This window comes from Schistocerca gregaria, chromosome 7 (genome assembly GCF_023897955.1).
Source record: "Schistocerca gregaria isolate iqSchGreg1 chromosome 7, iqSchGreg1.2, whole genome shotgun sequence".
NCBI classification, from domain to species: domain Eukaryota; kingdom Metazoa; phylum Arthropoda; class Insecta; order Orthoptera; family Acrididae; genus Schistocerca; species Schistocerca gregaria.
Window position 1 is genome coordinate 558,212,403 of NC_064926.1, and position 25,379 is coordinate 558,237,781.

General features: G+C 39.2%; 1 protein-coding gene across 3 annotated transcripts in view; it reads right to left on the bottom strand.

Annotated features, from left to right (window-relative positions):
• LOC126281738 (uncharacterized) overlaps window positions 1–25,379 on the bottom strand; it is a 174,030-nt gene that overhangs the window by 34,393 nt on the left and 114,258 nt on the right. For all 3 annotated transcript variants that reach the window (XM_049980923.1, XM_049980924.1, XM_049980926.1), the window contains exon 8: window positions 18,696–18,801. In XM_049980923.1, the coding sequence (XP_049836880.1) occupies window positions 18,696–18,801 (106 nt within the window). The remainder of the gene's footprint in view (window positions 1–18,695; window positions 18,802–25,379) is intronic.

Consider the following 25,379-nt stretch of genomic DNA (forward strand, 5'->3'; position numbering starts at 1 on the left):
AGGAAAGAAAATGAACAGTAGTGATACAGGTGGGTTGCAGAGTAAATATGTACATAGATGCCACAATTGTTACACCGACATCGCTTATACACCAGGAATAAAAGCAGTTTGAGAACTTTTTCGATGGGTAATGTACAAATGGAACTCATTCTGGGGTTATATGAACACCACAGAAAAATTTACTTGCACAGGACTACTACTTTTTTTTCCACATGATTTTTCTTTTTGTAACATATAGCGTTGTTGGAGTACTTTGTATTTTGTAATGACCTGTCAAACAACAGCATGTGCGAGACAAGCAAGTTTCTTGGACCCTCGCCTACTGTGTGTTCCAGGCATGTCTCATGTGGCACCCCCTCTCCTCCCTCCCATTTGCTAAAAGCTTTCCTGTGTTACAGTCCAGGTGTCATTTGAGTTCACCACTATTTTTTTTTTTAGTTTACTGGAAAGTGTACACACCATTGGTGGATAAAATAACATTCTGCAAACAAATTATAGACAACAGTCTAACCATTTCTTGCAATATACTTTCCCCTAGTCATGCTGAGAAGTGGTGATGTATCAAGACATTATGAATGATTCCGATTTATCCCTTAGTGAAGTGAGACAACACATTAATTTACTCAACAGATTTTTTATAGGTTGCACATCCTCAAGTAACTATATACAAGGAATTTTGTCCCTCATGCTTAATTCCCAGCTGACATTTAGTCCTGTAATGTGCCACTTCCTTAGTGTGCCTGAAATGATCTAGCAACAGAAATGACCTGGATTTTATAGCCTTGTCCTCAGCAGCACCAATCTTGATCACCTCAAAGCTGGAACTCTATTTAAGTGTGGATTGGTGGCATTAAAAATGTACATGATACCAACAGTTTAGTTGACCTTAACAGTGACACTTTAATCCATGCAAAGTTCAGTTATTAATTATGGTGACCACTTTTTACTACAATCAATCACTGGCAGAAGTTTACAGGGCAAGAAACTAAATAATGCACATTTAGCACAGTCCTTTAGTGATTCATTGGATATAATCACAGAGCAATAGTTCATATTAAGTTGGTTCATCATTAACATCACCATGTCCAACAGTCGCTCACTCTGATGATAACAGCCTTTTACAGTACTTGTTAATCACAACACAATTCAATCACAATGTTCATTAATTATAAGGGGCATACAAATGAAACACAGTCACTAGTGTAAAGTAACAGTAATGATTTTATTAACTCAAAAATGTAGTTATGCTCAGTACATATACTCAAAAATAATCACATAGACATTACACATACTCAAAAAATAATCACCAACGTTGTTAACGCATTTATCACACTGTGACACTGGGTGGCGATTCCATCCTTGAAGAAGCTAGTAGGCTGCTGTCGGATCCACACCTGGACCCAATCACACACTTCATCATCCATTGTGAATCAATGTTCACAAATAGCTTGCTTTAAAGGTCCAAACACATGAAAGTCACACGGTGAAAGGCCAGGACTATAGGGTGGATGTTCCAGCATTTCCCACCGAAACTGCTGCAATGTCATTTCACCACATTGGCCATGTGTGGGTGGGCATTATCATGAAGGAGGACAACATGCCTCAGCATTTCAACTTGATGGCTCGTCTAAGATTCTGTAAAGTGGCTTCGTAACGCTGGGTATTGACAATAGTTCACCATTCCAGGAACTCAACAAGCATTGGGCCCTTGTGGCCAAAAAAGGACATCATGACCTTTCCAGAACCAGTGTGCACAGCCTCTGATTTCTTTGGAGGCAGTGAAGTCGAATGTTTCCACTTCTTGCTCTGATGCTTGTTTTCCAGTTCCAAATCATGACACCATGCTTCATCACATACGCGACAGAAAGCCTTATTCCTCCTCATGATAATGTAGCAAATGACTCAAAGACAGCTCCATTCGAGTATTGCGCTGTTCAGCAGTCATTTGGTGGGAAACCCACTGTGCACAGATTTTTCGAACGTTCAAGTGATGATGCATTATGGTGTCGCCAAAAATACCCAGTAACCAATGGATCTCATCCATGGTGATTCTGCAGTTGTCCAACACTAAAGCATTCACTTCCTCAACCATTTCCAATGTGATAACACAATGAGCCTGTCCAGGATGAGCATTGTCTTCCAGTGACCTGCGGCCTTCAAGAAATGGTTTGCATCATTCCACAATACTTGAACAACTCAGACTATACTCACCATACACAGCCTTCATCTGTCGATACATTTCATGGCCTCCAACTCCCTCCACTGCCAAAAATCGAATCACTCCATGTTGTTCCTGCTTACTCACCTGCATGTTTGGTAATGGACGATAACTTGTGAGACCACCTTCTCTTCGGCATGAAACCACACTGGTCCTACGCAGCATCAAATGGTGTGCATTTGTCAGTCACTCTACCAATAGATGGCGCCATCATACCTGTAGTTATGTGGTGTCACCTTACATGTAAGGAAAAGGTAGATGCACTGACCAGGTTTAATTTGAATGAACCTCATATAAGTACTGCAATTAAAGTTCTTGAGGTTCGCAGTTGCCAGCACATACATTTTTACTTATACCAACAATGAGCATCTGTCCAACACAGTCATTACACGTTTACTTTCAACCTGTGGACTGACTGTTCTGGATGATTTCCAACTACTTATAGATAGGCATGAGAACACACTATTATTTTGAAAAATGGCTAGGTTGTACTTTATTGCTTTTGATGAAATAAAAGAACGTAATAGTGTTTTTGATTAGAGGAGATGTTGCTGGCTACAAATTTGTAAAAATACAAGAACATTATTTTTCTTCTGCAAAGTGAATCCCATGTTTACACAAATAAGAATCATACTGAAAATTAAAATTAATTACATGGAATTATTAATTAGTGAGGCAATCACTCAATGCTGAGTGTCATCTTGTATGGAACAAATTGAAGCAACAAAAGGAATTAGTCAAAGTCTGAAATCTAACTTCAGTTATTACAAAATCTGTGGTGGAAATTGCTATTGGTCCAGAACTTTGATGTTTACTGTTGCATAAGATAATTAGTTTCAGATAATTAAAATACTTTACAGGAAATTTAGAATGCTTATCTTTCAAATGGTGTAGGTCATCCTTAGCAAATATTACAATTAGCTCATGTTTTTGCAGGTGACTAACTATAGTCCTAACTTTAATTGATTGTAATTTTTATTAACAATTACCCAATGAAACTTAATTATACAAATAGAATCAAACTGCTTGGAATGAGAATCTGAAGAATAAATCTAAGTGAAATTAAATCTAAATATGATTTTGAGACTTTTCAGTAAGTGCTATAAGTTAACAGGTAAGTACATTGAAAATGTGATGGAATTTAGCAAAACAATCTGGTTATTTTTGGAAGCAGGAAAAAACAAAAGATGGAAATAATCCATCTGCTTTGTCACAATCTGAGTCAAATATTTATCTTGGATGTTTTGTAACACAATTTTTTTAAAGGACTGGTGAGCGTGGGATTGGGTAAAATACAGATTAAAAAATTTTGTATGTGTAGTGACTAAGTACTAACGTACTTTGTAACCCAAGATGTCTGCAAATCTTATGATTAGTATGTACAAGAAGACTGGTCAACGGCCTATCTACACCAATGGGATTGGTGATGTTTCGAGACGTTATGTAGCTCAGCATATTGGATGTGTTATTCATATAATTGCTCACTTTGGTGCACGGTGCTCTTTTCAGTAACTGCTTTTTAAACCAAACTGTAGAAAATGGCAATGGCAAAATCAGCGGAGCTGTCATGGTAGTATCTTCCTCTCTTCATTGGCTTCAAAACGAGCTTGAATTTCACCAATGGAAAATATAAATTGCTACTTACCATAATGATGACAGGTTAAGTTGCAGACAGGCCCAATTAAAAGACACTTAAACAAAAAGTTTTGGCCATATCCTTCGTCAGCAAAAGTAACACACACACACCATTCATCCACACAAACAAGCACACCTCACACACATACTCAGGCTAGAATGTATGGTGGATGTTTCTATTTTGCTAATGGAGGTTGTGGCCAAAACTTTGTGTAAGTGTCTTTTAACTGTATGTATCTGCAACTTAATATGCCATCTTTACAGTAAGTAAGAATCCATCTTTTCCTAAATTCCTGAGCTTGAATTTTTCTCTTATTTCAATTTTAAACATTTTTGATATGTTTATTTGAGAAAGTAGCAAGTTTCTCAACCCCTATTGGTAAGCGATCCATTAAAAATTTAAAAATAATCATTTTCACTACCATATTCTTGTTCTATTTGGACTGCAGGCAAACGACTAATGCTCATCCCTATGCCAGAAGAGCAAGTCCAGGGCAAGAGACTGGCTTCTGCATTTACTTATTTCATATTGTTAACACCACAACTAGAAAATAAGCACAAATTTTTTTAATAAGTAACCACTTCAAAATGTTCCACAAGAGAGATTTCAGTTGTTATACTTTTTCAACACCTAAGAGCAGGTTTGTACCAAAGTTACACTCTCAGTAACTAGGAAACTAAATGATAAACTCTGCCACCAGTCACAATGTAAATATACATGTCAAATTTCAGAAGTAAATTGAGTTACTTAACAAGCAGAAAGCATCCAACAAAATGGACAACGCCTCCAAGAGGATGGTGATAACTATTAAATAAGAAGTATATTTAAACTAGTTACATGTGAGCCACTTAGGGAGGGGTGAGAACTTCTAGTGGTTTTGTGCAATGTTTATTATTCATGAATAGCAAGGACCTCATACTGTATGGATCATTACAGTGTCCACATTCTGAGGCATCAACTAATGTTGTTTCATTTTTGTTGTTGCTATCCTCAGTCCAAAGACACTTGCAAGTCTCTGCATCTATGAGTAACTTCTGCAGCCTACATCTATTTGAACCCACTTACTGTATTCAAGCCTTCGTCTATGACTACAATTCTTGTCCATCAACCTTCCCTTCTATTATATGAATGCATGGTGTCTATTGTTTTGGGCATGTCCAAAATAACAGACACCGAGTGGAATCCACAGCTCTGGTTCGCTACATGTAAAATGAAGGTGGATGGAGAAGAAAGGAAAGGGATTACTGATGTTAGTTGCATTAGTACTGCATGTAGAATCAGCAGCGCCGAATAAATGTGTGTGCTGGGCGGGGTCTCGAACCCAGGATCTCCAGTTTTCTAAGCAGCTGTGCTAACCTCTGCACCACCCGGATATACTGTTTATCACAACTGCATGGGCTATCTCAACAAGCCTCTCAGCCGACCCACACTCTGACCTAGCACCACCTATCCGCAATCCTTGTCCATGTCCTCCATTCTCGCTACTTTGAGATTCCCAAACGAGGTCAGATGTAATCATGCATTCGCACTTAAGAAGGTGGATTCATTGCCCGCAAAGGTGAATTGTAGTAAGCAGGAGACCCTGGGTTCAAGTCCAGGTCCGGCACATGTTTTCATTCATTGACACTGATTCCGTGTAAACTCCCCATGCATAATGCATCTGACATCAATAATCCCTTCCCTTTCCTTTCCTCTCCTTTCCTACCCTCCACCTTCAATTTACATAGAACACTTCCCTTCATTACCAAATCGCCAATTCCTTGGTGTCTCAGGACAAGTCCTATCAAAAAATCCTTTCTGTAAGGAAGTTGTGCCACAAAATTCTTCTCCCCAATCCAGCCCAGTACCCCATCATTTGATATTTGGTCTAACCATTTAATCTTTAGCAGTCGTCTACGGCACCACATTTCAAAAGCTTCTATTTTCATCTTGTCTCAACTGCTCGTCATCCAAGCTCCACAAGGCTACACCCAACAAATACCTTCAGAAAAGGGTTCCTAACATTGAAATTTATATTCATTGTCAACAAATTTCTCTTTTTCAGAAATGCTTTTCTTGCTATGCCCTATCTGCATTTCATATCCTACTACTTTGGCCACTGTCAGCTATTTTGCTACCCAAATAACAAGACTTACCTACTCCTACTCTAAGTCCCTCATCACCACCTGATTTAATTTGATTACATTTTATTATCCTTGTTTTACTTTTATTGATTTTCATCTCATAATCTCTCTTCATAAGACTATTGATTCCGTTCAGCTGCTCTTCTGAGCTCTTTGCCATCTCTGATGGAATTGCAATGTCACTCATAAACCTTAAAGATTTTACTTCTTCTCCCTGAACTTTAATTTCCTTTGCTAAATTCTCCTTAGTATCCTTCACACATTGAATAATGTTGAAGATAAGAGTACAGCCCTGTCTCATATCCTTCTCAACTTTGACTTCCTTTTCATGTCTTTCATATTTGCAATCTGATATCGGTCCAAATTGTAAATAGTTTTATCCTCCCTGTATTTTATCCCTGCAAATTTCAAGGAGTGTACTCTAGTTCACACTGTTAAAAACTTTCTCTAAATCTACAAAAACTATAAATGTAGGTTTTTGTTTTTTTCTGACCTATCTTCTAAGATAACTCATAAGGTCACTGTTGCCTTGCACACACTTAGATTTCTCCAGAACCCAGAACTCTGAGTCACGGATGGCTTACTAGACAGGATGAGAAGGAAAAAACTGATTGTTGGGGACTGCACTGGATGAAATTTGAAAACCTGAAAGCTTAGAGATGGAAGACAGGATAATAAGCAAGACAGAGGTTACTGACAAAACATTGTACAACATTTAATAGGAGTGGAAAGCTAAGTGCATTGTATGTGGTAGAGGTAGGGGGAAACAGACAGGCCAGAAAATAAAAAATACAGAAAACTAAAAGGGAGGAAGAAATGCCGAGAGCAACAAATCTAACATAAATTAAGGCCAAGTGGGTGGTGCAAAGCAAGGACAGGTTGTAGCGCCAATTCTCTCTCACCTGTGGAGTTCTGACAAGCTAACGGCTGGGGGAGAACCAAATGGAACATGTGATGAAACAGGCAACAAGGTTGTAGAGCATGCTTTGCAACAGGACATTTTGCATTGGCAGTGTACACCCTGTATCTAAGTCCATTCATCCTCACTGATAACTTGGTTATAGTCATATCAATGTAAAAGGCCGAACAGTGTTTACTTAACAGCTGGTATACGACATGTGTGATTTCATAGGCGGCTCTCCCTTTGATAGTATATGTTTTAACAGTTATAGAGCTGGTATAGGTGGTGATAGGAAGGTGCCCAAGGCATGTCTTACACCGGGGACAGTCACAAGGGTAGAGACCATAGGGTACAGAAATGTGTGCAGAGGAAGTATAGGATCTGACCAGAATACGTATTGCTAAGATTGGGAGGGCAATGAAAGGGTGTGGTGGGCAAAATGTTGAGTAGGATGTATATCATTTCAGGGCACGATTTTAGGAAGTCTTAGCCTTCTCAAAGTATCTGATTAACCCATTCAAGACCAGGATAATACTGAGTGACATGAGGTGTACCCCAAAGCTGTTTTTTCGAGGGATAAATAGTGCCATGATTGGATGTGATGGTCCAGAAAATCTGCTTTTGAACTAGACTGATGTAGAAATTATGTCCAGTGAAGGCTCAGGTGCAAATGGTGGTAAATTGCTTTAAAGTGTCTACATCTGAACAAAAGTGTTTGTCTCAAATGCCAAGGCTGTATGGAAGGGAGTGTCTGACACTCAAGGAGTGGAGACCTGTCAAAATGTAAATACTGTAGTTTGTTAGTGTTATGGCCTAAAGTCAAGCATTGGCATAGCATGCCAGTCGAAAATGAGAGAGCAGATAGGGCTGTGAAGTAGACGTCAGCCAATTGTGCGCTGACCAACCTCTCTCCAGGATGACAACTTCTATGGGAAGAGGACATAAGCACCATGCTGAATGGTCATTGCACACTTCTAAAGAGGCACCAAGATTAGGCACTTAAATACCAGTGACTTAAGAATTGTATATACTAAAGAGCATTGTTTATTTTGTCTGTGCCCTTTGCTTGCGACACCTCTATTTAACACAAAGTATTGTCATGTACTTTTCATAATAAAACTCATTAATATGATTTGCTTGAACTGTTGTCTAGCAATCCGAGAAGCAGGATTCCTAGATGCCCCATCTTTGACAGCTAGGCAGGATTCAACATCTTTGACAGCTAGACAGGATTCAAGAGATGGTGGGTTTCAAGTGAGCGTAAGTGTGTAACTGTCCCTAGGTGAGGATAAGGTCAACATCAATAAATGTTGCATGGGATTCAGAGCAGGACCATGTGAAATATAACTGGGAGAGTGTATTTAGAGATTACAAAAATCTTAAGGTCAGCCTCACCATGAGTCCTAGATCATCTGGCATTGGTTCATTCTATTCCCATCACACACCTTGCTTGTCACCATTGATACCACGCTCACTATTCGTACATCCCTTATATATATAGGGTTGGTCTGCTGCTAAACATTACCCCAAGCAAATGTTGGTAAGTATAAAGTTGTTTAAAGTAAGCAGGAAGGATATTACAGGCATGGAATCAGATGGGTACTGGTTGAGGCAATGTCCAGCAGCCGACAGACCATCTACATGGGGGATGTTAGGGTGGAGAGAGGTAGCATCAGTGTAGACAAGCAAGACGTGGGAAGGGCATGGATTTCAGTCAATCTAGGACTAATGGTGATGCTGACCTGTTAAAATTTTTGAAATCCCTAAATACACACTCCAAATTGAATTTCACATGACCCTATTCCAAATCCCATGCTACTTTCCTTGATGTTGACTTCATCCTCACTGAGGGTTAGCTATACATTTCTGTTTTGTTAAACCAACAAAAAACAACAGTATTTACATTCTGATAGTTGCCATCCTTTCTACGTCAAACATTCCCTTGCATATACCCTTAGCATTTGAGGCAAAGTATGTCTTCAGATGCAGCATTTCTTCTCAGTAACTATTTCTTTCTTCCCTTCCTTTTAGTTTTCTGACCTGACTATTCCCCCTCCCATCTCTATTATACACAATGCACTTGACTTTCTGCTGTTATTAACACATGCACAATGTTTTGCCAGTATTCTCTGTGTTACTTACTACCCTATGTTCCACCTCTAAGCTTTCACATTTTTAAATGTCGTCCAGTGCAGTCCACTACAATCAGTCTTTCCTTCTCATCCTGTCCAGTAAGTCTTCCTTGCCCTGGGCTTCTGGGCAACTTTTCCAAAATTCCCTATTTTCTAAACCTCACCAGTCCTTTTCCTTCATCCCTCCTCCTTCCTCTTCAATCCTTCTGCCAGAAGAAGGAGCCACTTGCTCTGAAAGCTTGAAAATTTCCTTAATCTTTATATGTGTGTGTTCTCCTGCTGCCACTTGGTGATTTGATCTTTTTCTATCTATTCAATTACATTATATTTTTGCAATCTTCTTTATTATTCATTGATCATGTCCGATTGCCACAATTTCCAGTGTTGAAGACAGAGCTAGCTGCTGTATAGAGAAACCTTGTTTCTTTTGAATCTGATGGCCTGTTTCCTCAGTGGTTGATGGTTTCAGACAAGGGTTTCTATCTGCAGTTTGATGGTTTCAGACAAGGGTTTCTATCTGCAGTTTATTTTTTCTCCTGGAATCCTCTAAAATCTCCTATGTTCTCCGGGATAGAGGAGAGAAATAAACTGCAGAGCAACACCAGTGCCTAAGAAAGTCATCCACCAAGGCAACATGGCAACATTCATAGGAGACAAGGTCTGTCTCTGCGGCAGCTACCTTCATCTTTTTCACTGGTGGTTGCGCCAATCAGCCACGATCACTAAATAAAAAAAAAAAAAAAACATTTCCATATGTTCCATCTACAGTCCGTCAATGCACACAGTCACATCTGCTGCCAAATGTTGGCCTTGTGGTAGGTGCCAGTGCCTGTAACGTCGATGGTATGAAGCATCATTGGATGACATTTCCAGACACGGGTTCCTACCTTTGATCTGTTCCTCTAGACATCTTCTACAACCCTTTGAAATTTGTTACAACATTTCTCGGACTCCCTGTACATTCTTTCAATCAGCAAAGCTAGTATGCACAAACATGTATTACTGTGGTGCGTGTTGGCCTCATGTCTTTACCTTGATTACAATAACGTTTGCTATGCTGTTCATAGCACCTCACCAACATTCCTGTTCTCTTACTCACTATACGATCTATTCCTGAATTACCACTGTTTGATTTAGTGTTGATCACCCTGCAGCCTTTTCAGTAGTTGCAGGGGCAACAGTCTGGATGATTGACTGATCTGGCCTTGTAACAATAACCAAAACGGCCTTGCTGTGCTGGTACTGCGAACAGCTGAAAGCAAGGGGAAACTACAGCCATAATTTTTCCCGAGGGCATGCAGCTTTACTGTATGATTAAATGATGATGGTGTCCTCTTGGGTAAAATATTCCGGAGGTAAAATAGTCCCCCATTCGGATCTCCGGGCGGGGACTACTCAAGATCCCTTAATCTGGCCGGTTGGTTAGAAAATTTAAAAAGGGAAATGGATAGGTTAAAGTTAGATATAGTGGGAATTAGTGAAGTGCGGTGGCAGGAGGAACAAGACTTTTGGTCAGGTGACTACAGGGTTATAAACACAAAATCAAATAGGGGTAATGCAGGAGTAGGTTTAATAATGAATAGGAAAATAGGAATGCAGGTAAGCTACTACAAACAGCATAGTGAACGCATTATTGCGGCCAAGATAGATACGAAGCCCACACCTACTACAGTAGTACAAGTTTATATGCCAACTAGCTCTGCAGATGACGAAGAAATTGAAGAAATATATGATCAAATAAAAGAAATTATTCAGATAGTGAAGGGTGACGAAAATTTAATAATCATGGGTGACTGGAATTCGGTAGTAGGAAAAGGGAGAGAAGGGAACATAGTAGGTGAATATGGACTGGGGCAAAGAAATGAAAGAGGAAGCCGCCTGGTAGAATTTTGCACAGAGCACAACTTAATCATAGCTAACACTTGGTTCAAGAACCATAAAAGAAGGCTGTATACATGGAAGAAGCCCGGAGATACTGACAGATTTCAGATAGATTATATAATGGTAAGACAGAGATTTAGGAACCAGGTTTTAAATTGTAAGACATTTCCAGGGCTAGATGTGGACTCTGACCACAATCAATTGGTTATGGCCTGTAGATTAAAACTAAAGAAACTGCAAAAAGGTGGGAATTTAAGGAGATGGGACCTGGATAAACTAAAAGAACCAGAGGTTGTACAGAGTTTCAGGGGGAGCATAAGGGAGCAATTGACAGGAATGGGGGAAAGAAATACGGTAGAAGAAGAATGGGTAGCTTTGAGGGATGAAGTAGTGAAGGCAGCAGAGGATCAAGTAGGTAAAAAGATGAAGGCTAGTAGAAATCCTTGGGTAACAGAAGAAATATTGAATTTAATTGATGAAAGGAGAAAATATAAAAATGCAGTAAATGAAGCAGGCAAAAAGGAATACAGACGACTCAAAAATGAGATCGACAGGAAGTGCAAAATGGCTAAGCAGGGATGGATAGAGGACAAATGTAAGGATGTAGAGGCTTATCTCACTAGGGGCAAGATAGATACTGCCTACAGGAAAATTAAAGAGACCTTTGGAGATAAGAGAACCACTTGTATGAACATCAAGAGCTCAGATGACAACCCAGTTCTAAGCAAAGAAGGGAAAGCAGAAAGGTGGAAGGAGTATATAGAGGGTCTATACAAGGGTGATGTACTTGAGGACAATATTATGGAAATGGAGGAGGATGTAGATGAAGAGGAAATGGGAGATACGATACTGCGTGAAGAGTTTGACAGAGCACTGAAAGACCTGAGTCGAAACAAGGCCCCCGGAGTAGACAACATTCCACTGGAACTACTGACGGCCTTGGGAGAGCCAGTCCTGACAAAACTCTACCATCTGGTGAGCAAGATGTATGAGACATGCGAAATATCCTCAGACTTCAAGAAGAATATAATAATTCCAATCTCAAAGAGAGCAGGTGTTGACAGATGTGAAAATTACCGAACTATCAGTTTAATAAGTCACAGCTACAAAATACTAACGCGAATTCTTTACAGACGAATGGAAAAAATAGTAGAAGCCGACCTCGGGGAAGATCAGTTTGGATTCCGTAGAAATTTTGGAACACGTGAGGCAATACTGTCCCTACGGCTTATTTTAGAAGCTAGATTAAGGAAGGGCAAACCTACACTTCTAGCATTTGTAGACATAGAGAAAGCTTTTGACAATGTTGATTGGAATACTCTCTTTCAAATTCTGAAGATAGCAGGGGTAAAATACAGGGAGCGAAAGGCTATTTACAATTTGTACAGAAACCAGATGGCAGTTATAAGAGTCGAGGGACATGAAAGGGAAGCAGTGGTTGGGAAGGGAGTGAGACAGGGTTGTAGTCTCTCCCCGATGTTATTCAATCTGTATATTGAGCAAGCAGTGAAGGAAACCAAAGAAAAATTCGGAGTAAGTATTAAAATCCATGGAGAAGAAATAAAAATGTTGAGGTTCGCCGATGACATCGTAATTCTGTCAGAGACAGCAAAGGACTTGGAAGAGCAGTTGAACGGAATGGATAATGTCTTTAAAGGAGGATATAAGATGAACATCAACAAAAGCAAAACGAGGATAATGGAATGTAGTCGAATAAAGTCGGGTGATGCTGAGGGAATTAGACTAGGAAATGAGACACTTAAATTAGTAAAGGAGTTTTGCTATTTGGGGAGCACAATAATTGATGATGGTCGAAGTAGAGAGGATATAAAATGTAGATTGGCAATGGCAAGAAAGCGATTCTGAAGAAGAGAAATTTATTAACATCGAATATAGATTTAAGTGTCAGGAAGATATTTCTGAAAGTATTTGTATTGAGTTTAGCCATGTATGGAAGTGAAACATGGACGATAACTAGTTTGGACAAGAAGAGAATAGAAGCTTTTGAAACGTGGTGCTACAGAAGAATGCTGAAGGTTAGATGGGTATATCACATAACTAATAAGGAGGTATTGAATAGGATTGAGGAGAAGAGAATATTTGTGGCACAACTTGACCAGAAGAAGGGATCGGTTGGTAGGACATGTTCTGAGGCATCAAGGGATCACTAATTTAGTATTAGAGGGCAGCGTGGAGGGTAAAAATCATAGAGGGAGACCAAGAGATGAATACACTAAGCAGATTCAGAAGGATGTAGGTTGCAGTAGGTACTGGTAGATGAAGAAGCTTGCACAGGATAGAATAGCATGGAGAGCTGCATCAAACCAGTCTCAGGACTGAAGACCGCAACAACAACACCACCCTGTACTAGTCTGACCGGAAGTCCTGTTCTTCCTACGACCACACTTTGCTAATTCCCACTAACTTCAATACATCCATTTCCCTTTTTAAGTTATCTAACTTATCTACCCAATTAAAGAATCTAACTCTCAACTCTTCAACTCTCTCAGAACACTGGTCATGATGATCACATCCTCCTAACTAGTCCCAGCAAGGAGATCCTAATGGGCACTCTTTTACCCTTGGAATATTTTACCCAAGAGGATGCCATTGTCAGTAATTCATACAGCAGAGCTGGATGCCCTCAGGAAAAAATAATGGCTGTGGCTCTCCCTTGTTTTCAGCCATTCTCAGTACCAACATAGCAAGGCCATATTGGAAGGCAAGATGAGTCAATCATCGAGACCGTTGCTCATGAAATTACTGCTGCTGGCAGTCTTCAGGAATGAAGGGTTGGTTGGCCTCTCCAGAGATATCTTCTCACTGTACTGTGGTTGCATGTTTGGTAAAGCTATCTGTACCTTTTTTTAATGTGGTAATTAAATTTTGAATACTTGTTGTATAAGATATAGCATAGTGATATGCACTGCCGATTAGGAAGCTTCGGAGGTCTAGGTAGCCTACAGAATGTATTCTCACATCAGGAAGCCTGTCAGCTGTTGTATCTGTGTTCGCTTGCTGGTTGCAAGCCTTGTGACACACGTGCACTTTGCAGAGCATTTAAATTACACACCATGGAAAAGGAAATGTTGTTGAAAGAAAAAAAATCCTATATTGGTTGTTGCTTATTTCCACAACAGTAACAGCCAACACAGGGAACTAACAAAATTTTTCAGTCTAATAGACCCTAAATACTATCAGTAGACAGCTGTGCAGGTTTTGACAAGAAGCTGATTAATAACGACCAGGAGTGACTCAGTTCTTTGTGCTGTCAGTAATCATAGGAATGGGAAGGGAACAGAACTGCTGCTATTATCACTATACAGTTATTTTTTCTCCTCTCTGCCACAGTTTACTTTAGCACTTTGTTCCATGCAACAGCAGACATGCTACATATAGTAGATTGTCACCGATTGGCTGCAGTTCCAACTTCTTGTTGAACCTGTTGAACTGGCAACCACTTACTTCTTGTACGATGGAGATTGTTATGAACAAGATGATGAAATCGCTCCAGGAGTTGCAAATCTCTGAATATTGTCATAAATCTCTACATGAAACACTTTGAGGTGGTCGTCTTTCAAACCACTCACCTGAAACCCAAGCACTTTTTCTGCTATGTCAATGATACTTCTGTGGTACAGGAGCATGGCTGACAAACACTCTATGGGTTTCTGGACCACCTTACCAGCATCCATCAAATCATTGCTTTTCTGATGGAAATGAAGGAGAATGTGGCTGTCTTCCTTTCCTGAACATACTAATAAGGAAGAAGCTTCATGATACACTAGGCCATTCAGTATACAGGAAAAAGACACACACAGACCTGTACCGGCATGCAATGAGCTGCCACCATCCAGTGCAATGGCAGCTGCTGCTGACCACTCTGGTACATAGTGTGTCCATCACGTGTGATAAGGAAAGCCTCGCAGATGCACTACACCACCTGAAGGTGGTATTCCACAAAAATGTGGATACAGTGAAGCACAGATTAGTAGGGCAGTCAAGAAGAAACAAGGTGCTGGAAACTGGGAAGAGGAAGGACTGGATTAAATGAACTATTGCAGTGTATTTTTACCTGATCAATTATCACAGAGTAGCATGGGTATTGTGATGTATAGTGTGATGTGTTTTGTGACACACTGAAATATTTGGTTTGGTGACTTATTAGAACCAGCACTGATTATTGGACAGTGCTTTATCAATTTGTGCTTCAATAACTTACCTGAGTAATTCTATCACTGTGCTCCTGGTTGTTTGTGTGCACCTATCTGATTTTATGTCATTGCCAAACAGTAGGACTTTGAGGATAATAAGTGTTTGAAAATGTGTAAACAAAATTGTAGTGTTGTGTGCATTTTTGAGCAAACATCCCATATTCATTGAGATTTTCAGCTTCATAACTACATAAAGATGTGCTACCGATGAGGTGACAGAGGAGAGACTACGAAAATCAGGTGAGTGATCTTACAAAAAGTTTTCACACAACAGACATCGCAGTCAGTCATCTGGCTTGTTGTGAAGTCAGTATCTCAGTGAGTATATCTTATTGTTGGATGTAAGTGTTGTGACTCGCCAATCTCTCAAAGTGCCGTCACACTGTTATGCACGTCCTCTACATGCGGCACTTTCTGCCAGACATGGAGCAGCAGTGCCACCTAAGCAGCCAGCCAGCCAGCGGCCACTATACTTGGACTCAGTTATGATTTGACTGTTAAAGTGTACACATGTCTTACTCTGTTTACTTGATCTGTGACTTTCATGTATTGCATCTTCCTTGAAATATATTTGTTCAACTTGAAGTTATAACAGCAAGGTCTGCCAATTTTGCAAAACACAATTTTTTCAAAGTTCCCAGACATGTTTCAGCACCTCTGTGCCGTCATCAGTGGGTTTCTGTTTTATTTAATCTGTAATGTGAACATTTTACTAAATGATTACAAGAGTATGAATTATTTTGCTCAGACAACTATTTTTTCTGCTAGTTAACACCTTTACATTTGGTTTGCATGGTTTTGCAGGACCACTTGCATATTATTTCATACTGGTAGCTTGTCATCTGTAACCAAATGGTGTTGCTGAGAAATTTTGTTGGAACTTCTTCACATATTCAGCAATAGAAATAAACCCACAATTTCTAATGTGGTGAGAAGAGGAATTCTGATAACTTCGTTAGCTCTTGAGACATCTAACTTTATGCTGACTGTACTAACCATCAAAGAGTACTTCAATCATAGTTGTAGGAAGTCCTTCCATTCTAATGGATTCTGATGGTCAAACTGTCCTCAGCATCACATACACTTGACCAGTAACAAATATTTGTTTGCCCCAGTAGACCTAATGTGGAGTAAAGTAAGCCCTTGCAACATGTGAACAGTTATCACCCATCTAAATATCAATGGCTGCTGAAATCACTGGATTTTCATGTTGAAATTGCCATTATAATTGACAGCTCTTGATTGAACAATATGAAGATGTTTATCATTAGTTGAAACATTGAGAGGATTGCTCAAGTGAATAAGGTCTTCCAGTGGTTGCTGACTTATGTAGAGCTGACCTCAGGGTGCCCATTGAATCTCAACAATTTCTGATAGGATCAGTGTTAACTGAAATCTTTAGCCTCAACATAATCTGAGTGCCAACTGTGGTACTGATTTGACCAGTAAGTCCACCACAGTTACTGGCATTTTGTTTATGATGGCTTTTCAGCACTGGCTTTCCAGTGTCCTCTTACATTTTGGAGTACTTGTTGATGGTGTAAATTTTAAAACCTTTTGGAACCAGTTCTGCAAGCCTATGCTGGCTCCTGCAATGCTCATTGCATTTGGTGGATGGCTGCGAAGCAACTGCATCACCCTTCTCCTATCTCAGATCAACTTCAGATATAACTCTGTACGGAAAGCTCTGGTTGAAAATTATGAATTATCGGTGAATAAAGCAGATGACTTACTGAAAGGCAGGAGTGCTGCATCATCGACAGGTACAGAAACAAAAGGTACAGAGCTACAGAGCTTCGATAGCTTTCAGAATGAACTTCCTTTTTCAAGCTTGTAGGAAAAACATGCATACAAACACACACACTCACTCACTCACATGTACATGCCTTTCTCCCTACATTGTGCTCAGTTGACTGCCAACTCCTAAACCCCTGAACTGATTTCAACCAAACTTGGTAGACATATTATGAACTATCTGGAACAAAATACTGTAGGAGTGGGAGCGGGAGGGGGAGGGGGAGAGGGATAGGGATAGGGAGGAGGAGGGGGAGGGGGAGAGGGAGGGGGAGAGGGAGGCGAGAGGGAGGCGGAGAGGGAGACAGAGAGGAAGGGGGAGTGGGAGGGGGAGAGGGAGGTGGAGAGGGAGGTGGAGAGGGAGGGGGAGGGGGAGAGGGAGGCGGAGAGGGAGGGGGAGAGGGAGGGGGAGAGGGAGGCGGAGAGGGAGACAGAGAGGGAGGGGGAGTGGGAGTGGGCAGGCGCTGGTGGGAAGGGGATGGGGGAGGGGGAGGAGAGAGGGGGTTCGGAGGATGGAGGGGGAGGGGAGAGCGAGGGGGAGGGGGAGAGGGAGGGGGAGAGGGAGGGGATGGGGGGAAGGGGAGGGTGGAGGGGGAGGGGGAGGGGGGAGGGGAGAGGGAGAGGGGGAGGGGGCAGGGGAGAGGGGAGAGGGAGGGGGAGGGGGAGAGGAGAGGAGGGAATGGACATAGATGTGGCGAGCAGGAGATGGACAGAGGGAAGAGATGGAGGAAATAGACAGAGAGAGTGGCAAGGAAGAGGAGATAGATAGTGAGAAGAAGAGGAGCAGATAGACAAAGAGACAGGGAAGGATGAGACGGACTTATAAGGAGGAGAGGAGGCAGTACATGGGGTGAATAAAAGATAAAGAGGATGAGGAGGAGACAAGAGGGGGAAGAAGGAGATTACAGAAGGAAGATGCTATGGACAGAGGGGGAAGTAGCAGATGGACAGAGGGGGAAGCAGCAGATGAATGGAGAGTGGGAACAGCTACACATGGAAGCAGATGGACAGATAGAGGAGGTGAGGAGGATATGGACAGAGAGAGAGGGGAGAATATGAACAGAGAAAGGGAAGGGGAGGAGAAGATGGACAGAGAGGTGGTGAGGAGGAGATGGATTAACAGAAGATAGGTAATCAAACAATGGAAAACCCAGGATGGAATGTAACACTATTATGAAAAGGAAAGACACTACTCACCATTTAGTGGAGATGCTAAGTCACAGAGAGGCACAACAAAATGACTGTCACAAATGAGCTTTCTCCGACAAAGATCTTGTTAGCCGAAAGCTTGTTTGTGACAAGGCTTTTTGTTGTGCCTATCTGCAACTCAGTATCTCCACTATATGGTGAGTAGCAACTTTCCTTTTCGTAATAGAACACTGGAATACATACAATACCTGGACATCACTAGATACTCAGTTAGTCTATTTAAAACTAAATTTAAAATAATCTTTATTTAACAATTCCTTCCACTCCATTAGCTGCCACCTCCACCCCCCTTCCCACCCATTCACACACCTCTGTCAAAATAAAATAAAATAAAATAAAAACTCACTTATTTCGGATATCATCCTAGCTTTCAATAAATTGAGAAACCTTGGGAAATCTATATTAAACTGTCTGGGCTAGGGTTTCAACATGCTTCTTCCACTACATTACATAAGTGTATTTGTCCTTAGCTCTCCACACTACATACAAAATCGCTCAGCCATCTCAGTGTGTCAAAAAGGCAAATCACAAAATAAATAAGCTCTTTTATGTTGTTAAAATGAGTGAAAAGAAATGGCTGAACTTACGTAGTACACCCTCTTATGTCCAGTTCTGTAATCTGCAGGCAAGATTTGCTCAAAACTACCAAAAAGTCTTCTATTTTTCTTCTTTGGTCTGATACAACTGCAGTTCCTGAAAACAAAAAAATTGAATATGTACATTTACTCTTCTCCTGTTCATAATTCATACATCATCTGCAGTTGAGAGAACAGATCTATTGGTTGATAGGCTTGATATTGAAATGGAGTCATTGTATGACTCATTTAGATGTTTCACCATTCAAAAAAACTTATCATAATAATTTATCACAACATTGCTACTGATTAAGAAACTGTAACAATTTTTCGTTCACTCTATTGTTTACAGCTTTTTACCTCTTCTATCTTCTTGCCTCCTTTTTTTGCCATTCTTCTGAAAGAAGGATTTATAAAACTTTGTAATGGAAAATCCAGGATGGAATGTAATAATATTATGAAAAGGATACTTGCCACTCATCAAATAGAGGAGATGTCGAATTGCAGATAGGCATAATAAAAAGACTGTCAGAAAGTGAGCTTTCTGCCAAAAAGGCCTTCGTCAGAAATGGACAAAAACACACACGCACACAAACACACACACACACACACACACACACACACACACACACACGCAAATGCAACTCACACACACATTACCACAGTCTCTGACTGCTGATGCAACACTTCAGCAGCCAGAGACTCAGAGGCTGTGGTCTGTGGTCATGAGAGTGTTAGTTAGTTAGTTAGTGTGTGTGTGTGTGTGTGTGTGTGTGTGTGTGTGTGTGTGTGTGTTTGCGCGTGCGTGCGTGTGGACACGAGCGCATGCTCGCGCTCCTATCTATGACTCAGCATCTCCACTATATGGTGAGTAGTAACTATCCTTTTTATCTCATTATTTCTAAAATTTTGGAACCCATAATTTGAAGATCTGTTATACTTAGTCAAGTTCTTCTTGGTCTGGCAGCTGCTAATTAAATGTTGCACTTTTGTTTCAAGTATTGTTACTATTCAGTTCTAATTTTCATTTTCAAGGTGTGACTTTAGCTTATCTTTTGAACACTGCTGTTCGTATTTTGTTGCTTCACTTCTGGTGCCAGATTTTTAAAGGTTTTTGCTCTGCCATACATAATTACAGTTGTGTAATTTTCAGAAACTGGCTGCAAGATATTCATAGAGTTCATTTGTCTTAGATTAAATGCTTCATCACATTTTACTGAATTGTCATAGCACATTATGTAATAACGAAATAGGTGGCTGAAACATGTAATAATTTCTCTATGCAGGTCAACAGTGTGGTGAAGGCTACTATGTAAAAACTGTGAGGAACTAAATTAAATAAGTACATATTGTCTATATTTGTGTAGTGTTCTCTAACCATTCGTATGCATTATTTCATGACACCTTAAATAAATTTAAAATGTGATTATTACATGATTATTTACTTACCATTTGAATCCATAGCAGATTACTCTTGGACGCTTTATGAGGTTAAAACGTTATTTGCTGTGAACCATTATGTAGTCGTTCAGTAATGTAATTTGTGTGTGAGAGATTCTGCTTAGGTAGTTAATCAGGGCAGTTGTGTCATCAAGAAAGACAAGCAAATTTTTAATGCAAATCACTGAAGCAGGCATTAATAAAGTAGTGAAGCATATCTGAAACTAACTCGCAGCTGTCTGAAAAAATCCCCATCCCTGTCGTTCATTAAAAAACAGTGCTTCAAAGATCAAATGCAGAAACCGGATATATAAAAGTTAGTGTGTTTATCTCACTACACAGATGATATATTTCCAATATGCCCATGTGAGAAAGGCAAATTAGAAGATTTTCTCACCTGAACTCAACACAACAGAGACCTGACCACAGAAGCAGTAATGGAAGGGGAAGTGTGCTTTCTTGCACCAGCTGGTTTAGAGGAAAGCAAGTTATACAATGGATCACAATGTTTAGTGCAAACCTACTCAGAATGGAGAGGCCAGCAAGTTGTCGGCCACTTCCATATAGCTCAGAGAACGGAAGTTCTCAGAGTACAGTCCCACAGAGCTGTAATCTGTAACTGAAATAAAATCACTCAAACCTACCTTCTGAGGCAATACATAGTGATCTACAACCTGTGAGAACACACAGAGAAAACAGAGAAAGAGGCGAAGGGGCTGCAAGTGAATGCCTTTCAACCATGCACAGTCATTCACACTTATTCATTTCTCATTTTCCAAGAACACCATAGAGTATGTGAACCTTAGGGAATGTGGAATGAATTGTGGTAACATTAACAAACATAAAGAATTGTACAATGTGATAACAATAACATATCTTTATGCAGCTTGATACTACTTCTGATTAAATGTAACCTCATAAATCAGAAGGAAAGTTCTTACTTTAAAACAGCTGCTGTTTCCCTCAGTTATATTAAATAGCTGCTGTTTATCTCCTATTTATAGCATAATATTTACCGGCATACATAGATATTCTCAAAGACAATATGTACCTGCAGTTGTAATACACTAATCCATGCCATGCAGGTTTAAAATGAACACTGCTATTTGGCATGAACCTAACAGGAATTTCCTATAGCTGAATCTAGATAATGAGATAATCACATATTGATGGTGTTGAGACAGCAACCAGCCAAAAATTTATTTTAAGTTCCTTTATTCAAAAGGTACCATTACCGGTTTTGAATCATTACAATTCATCGCCAGATGGCCTTCATGCTTTCATTAGAACATGTGGTGCAATTTTTTATTGATTAATTGTCCTAAAATGTAAACAATACACAGATGGTTGCATTATAGATTTGCACTGGGATGTGACTTACACGAAATGTCGGTCTGGAGTATTGTTTTCATGGTTTGCATCCAACAAATGATGGTTGTAGTTTCCACCACATTCGTACCCTATCATTGAGCACTTTAGATTTGTCACATTCTTATCATTGAACACATAAATTTGCATCATGGAGCACTTTAGATTTGTCACAGAATACATTTCTAACATGCAGCACATGTTTTGATAGAGATAAAGTGTTTACAAGAATACGAGTGTCAAAGATGATATGATATATCGTAACATTACAAGGATGTCCCATGTCTGAAAAAGGATCATATACTCACTTATGCAACTGAAACGCATTTTACACTAGTATGGAGACACCGATTTTGTGAATTTTAGAGTGAATACTGTTACATTATAAAGATGTTCCGCGTCAAACATAAGACAGTACATTATGCTCCTTGATCTGCAGATAGGTGTAGGAACATTATTTGCTTTGGAGGGTGGAAAATAATGTTTGGAAATTTTTCATGAAAGAGGTGTTACCTAACTCAGTTTGTTCATTAAATATATAGTCTGGGGTGCTGCTTTGTGTGTGTGTGTGTGTGTGTGTGTGTGTGTGTGTTTCCATTTCTTCTAATATATTCATAGTGGTTCCTTTTTCAGCTAGATGTAAAATTTTTAAGCTGTTCTCAGTGTTTTTAGCTGAATGGTTTTTTTCAGCAATATAGGCTGCAAATGCAGCTGTCAAGCCTTAAAGCATCAATGTGTTCTTTGTATCTAAGTTCAAAACTTCTGCCTGTCTGTCCAATGTAGAATTTTGGGCATGTATCACGTTTGAGCTATTATATTCCAGATTTGCAGTAAGGATTACTTTTTGTTGTAATTTATTATTTTTGGGAAAGCTGACTGTGATATTTTTCTTTTTAAATAAATTTGCTGTTTGGTATGACAGTGAGCCAGTGGGCCTATGTATGGGAGAGCAGCATATTTAGGTTTGGCTTCTGTGGAACACTGATTTGTTTTGCAGTGAATGTTGTTTGGATTACTGTTAAGTGGATCCATGGTTTTTGTTTGCATTTTGTTGTTGAGTTTTTCTATCATTATGGGTTTATAACCATTATTAAATATGAGCAACTGTTTTAATTATACTGATTTCATTTTGTTGGTCTGTATCACTCATTGGTACTTTTTTAATTTGGTGTAGCATCATTCTGAAATATGCCACTTTTTGTTGGCGGGGGGTGGCAAGATGAGTTGTCAATATTGACATCTGTGGTGGTAGGTTATCTGTAAATACTAAATTGATGTTTACGGTTACTATTACAAATCTTCAGGTCAAGAAAGTTAATGCTTTTTCAACTATGAATTTAATATTTTTGTGCATTTTCCTTAGATCTGCTGCTAAGGTATAAATTTTAATTGTTTGTACCATAAAAGCAAGATTGTATCAACAACATATTTTCTGTAGTAGATTATTTTGTTTGAGATGTGTTGGTCGGTTGAGAAGAATTTTTGTTTTCTACGGTTGATGTAAATATCAGCCAATATCCCAGCTAAGCTACTTCCCATTGCCAAACCATCATGTTGTTGGTACAGCTTGCTGTTGAAGCTAAAGTAATTATGCTCTAGAATAAGTGTATTTCTATGAGTTCACAGATCTCTGCAATACTATTTTTCTTCTATTTAAGCAGATTGTTTCTTATAATGTTAATAGTCTCTTTGACAGGGATGTTTGTGTATAGGTTGACTATGTCTAGTGATACTAATTTAGCTGTTGGTGGAATGTGGATGTCTTTAATTACGCTTATGAGTTCATGTGTGTTATGTATGGTGTAGTTATTTTCAAATGTATAATATTTGGTAATGAGTTTTTTTAGTTTACAGCTTATGAAGTACACAAGGTTGTTTCTTGAGTTAACAATCAAGCGAATGGGACAATTTTCTTTATGATCCTTTGGCTGTGCATGCAGTTTTGGTGCTGAGGGATTCATTGTTATACAGTTACATACTTCATATTGGTTCCGTAAAAAGTTACAGTTCTGTAGTAGCTTACGAAGTTTAATTTGGAATTTTATTGCAGGATCTGATTATATTTCAGTAATATGGAAAAATTGTACGGTTTTCTCTATGTATTCTCTTTCATGCATTAGGATTCAAGAATTTCCTTTCTCAGCCTTTACTATGAGTGCTTTACTTTCAGATATTTTGCTGTTAAAATTTTCCAAGTCTTTAAGTTCATTGCTCTGGTGGGTATTATTTGTTTTTAGTTGTTTCATTATCAGTTTATTTGCCTTGTATGCAAGTTCATTTTTCTCACATGTGTCTAGTTTTGTTTTGTCACATGCAAGTTTTGTGCAGGCTATGAGATTTTTAACACTGTTATTTTTGAGATTCGCTGCAAGATTATGTTTCAGACCTTTATTTAATAAAGTAAGTTCACTTTTGCTGAATTGGATGACAGTTGTATTAATCACTCTGTCAAAAAATTTGTGTTGACTTAACTGTTTGTTTTTATCCCACTCAGAATTGTACATAGATTTTAAGGTTTCTATTTTCTTTTTGTATCTGGATAAGATAATATTTTGTTCTTCATCTACTTTATCGTCTATGTGCTGTAGGATGTGTGAGATTTAAGGGTGAGACGCTGTGTCCTAGCTGCAGATGCAAGTTATATATGACATTGTTTAAGTTTTCTTTTTTCTTGTATTGCATTTTTATCTCTGTTTTCAGCCAAATATTTTCACATTTTTACTGTCTCAACACCATCAACATTTGTCTTCAAATAACAGACATGGTCTCCAACCATGTCATCATATGACAAAGTTGCAATGAGATAATCTGTTGAAGAAGTGGCTAATGTAGTAGGTTGTTAATTTTCTTTTGAACTGATCATGGTTCCCAATTTCTGGCGTTATGTTAAGCAGGAACTTATTGTGTATCTCTGCACCAGATTAACAAACCCAATCTGAATCCTACACAAGACGGTAAAGTCAACAAGGAAATTCCCTAAATCACAGTACAAGTAAAATTAATTTTTATTAGCAATAACAAAAAGGTTCAAACAGAAAATGTATTGAAAAGTGAGTGTAAGAATTCCAAGATCTTTAAAGAGACCACTGAAAGTTGTGCAGTTATCTACTTCACACAATATTCTTACAGTTCACTAATGCTGAATAAATACTTTAAAAATACTAAGGAAAGTTCTTGCAAAATGTATATAATTTAGCAATGCAGGAGACCACTCACCAAACAATGGAAATGTTGAGTCATTGACAGGCACAGTTCATGACTCAACACTTCTTCAATCGGTGAGTTGTTTCTTTGCTACCGAGTTATTTGAATAAATACTTTATTTACACTGCTGGCTGTTAAAATTGCAACACCTTAAAGGCCCCTTGTAACAATCATCAAACTGGCAAAAAACATACTATGTTTTTGTTCTGTGATATATCTTCATCTGATCTGTCAGGTGAGACTGCTGGATTGTATAGCCACCATGCACATTGTCTGTCTAGGTACCAACCATCCTACCAGGGTACTACACCACCAAAATAATGGATACTTAGTGTAGGTCCCCACTTCCCAGATATGATGAACACATACTCCTTGGCATTCATGGGGAGTGGACAATTCAGTCACCAATAGTATGATCCTTGCATAGCTAATATCGTATGACTACTTGACAGCTCTCCACAGTGGATTGGCTAATGTGTTGTGTTTTTGGCACTTTTGAATATCAAATACACTATGTTTTCTGTTTTGTGTTTTTGTGATTTAGGCACTTTTAAGTATCAAGTAAACCACATGGGTAGGTATGTCACAGAGGGCAAACTTTCCTGCACTGCCCACGATACTGAGGAAAAAATCTGAAAAGTAGAATGTCAAACTTAAAAACAGGGACCATTCTTGACTAGCCAA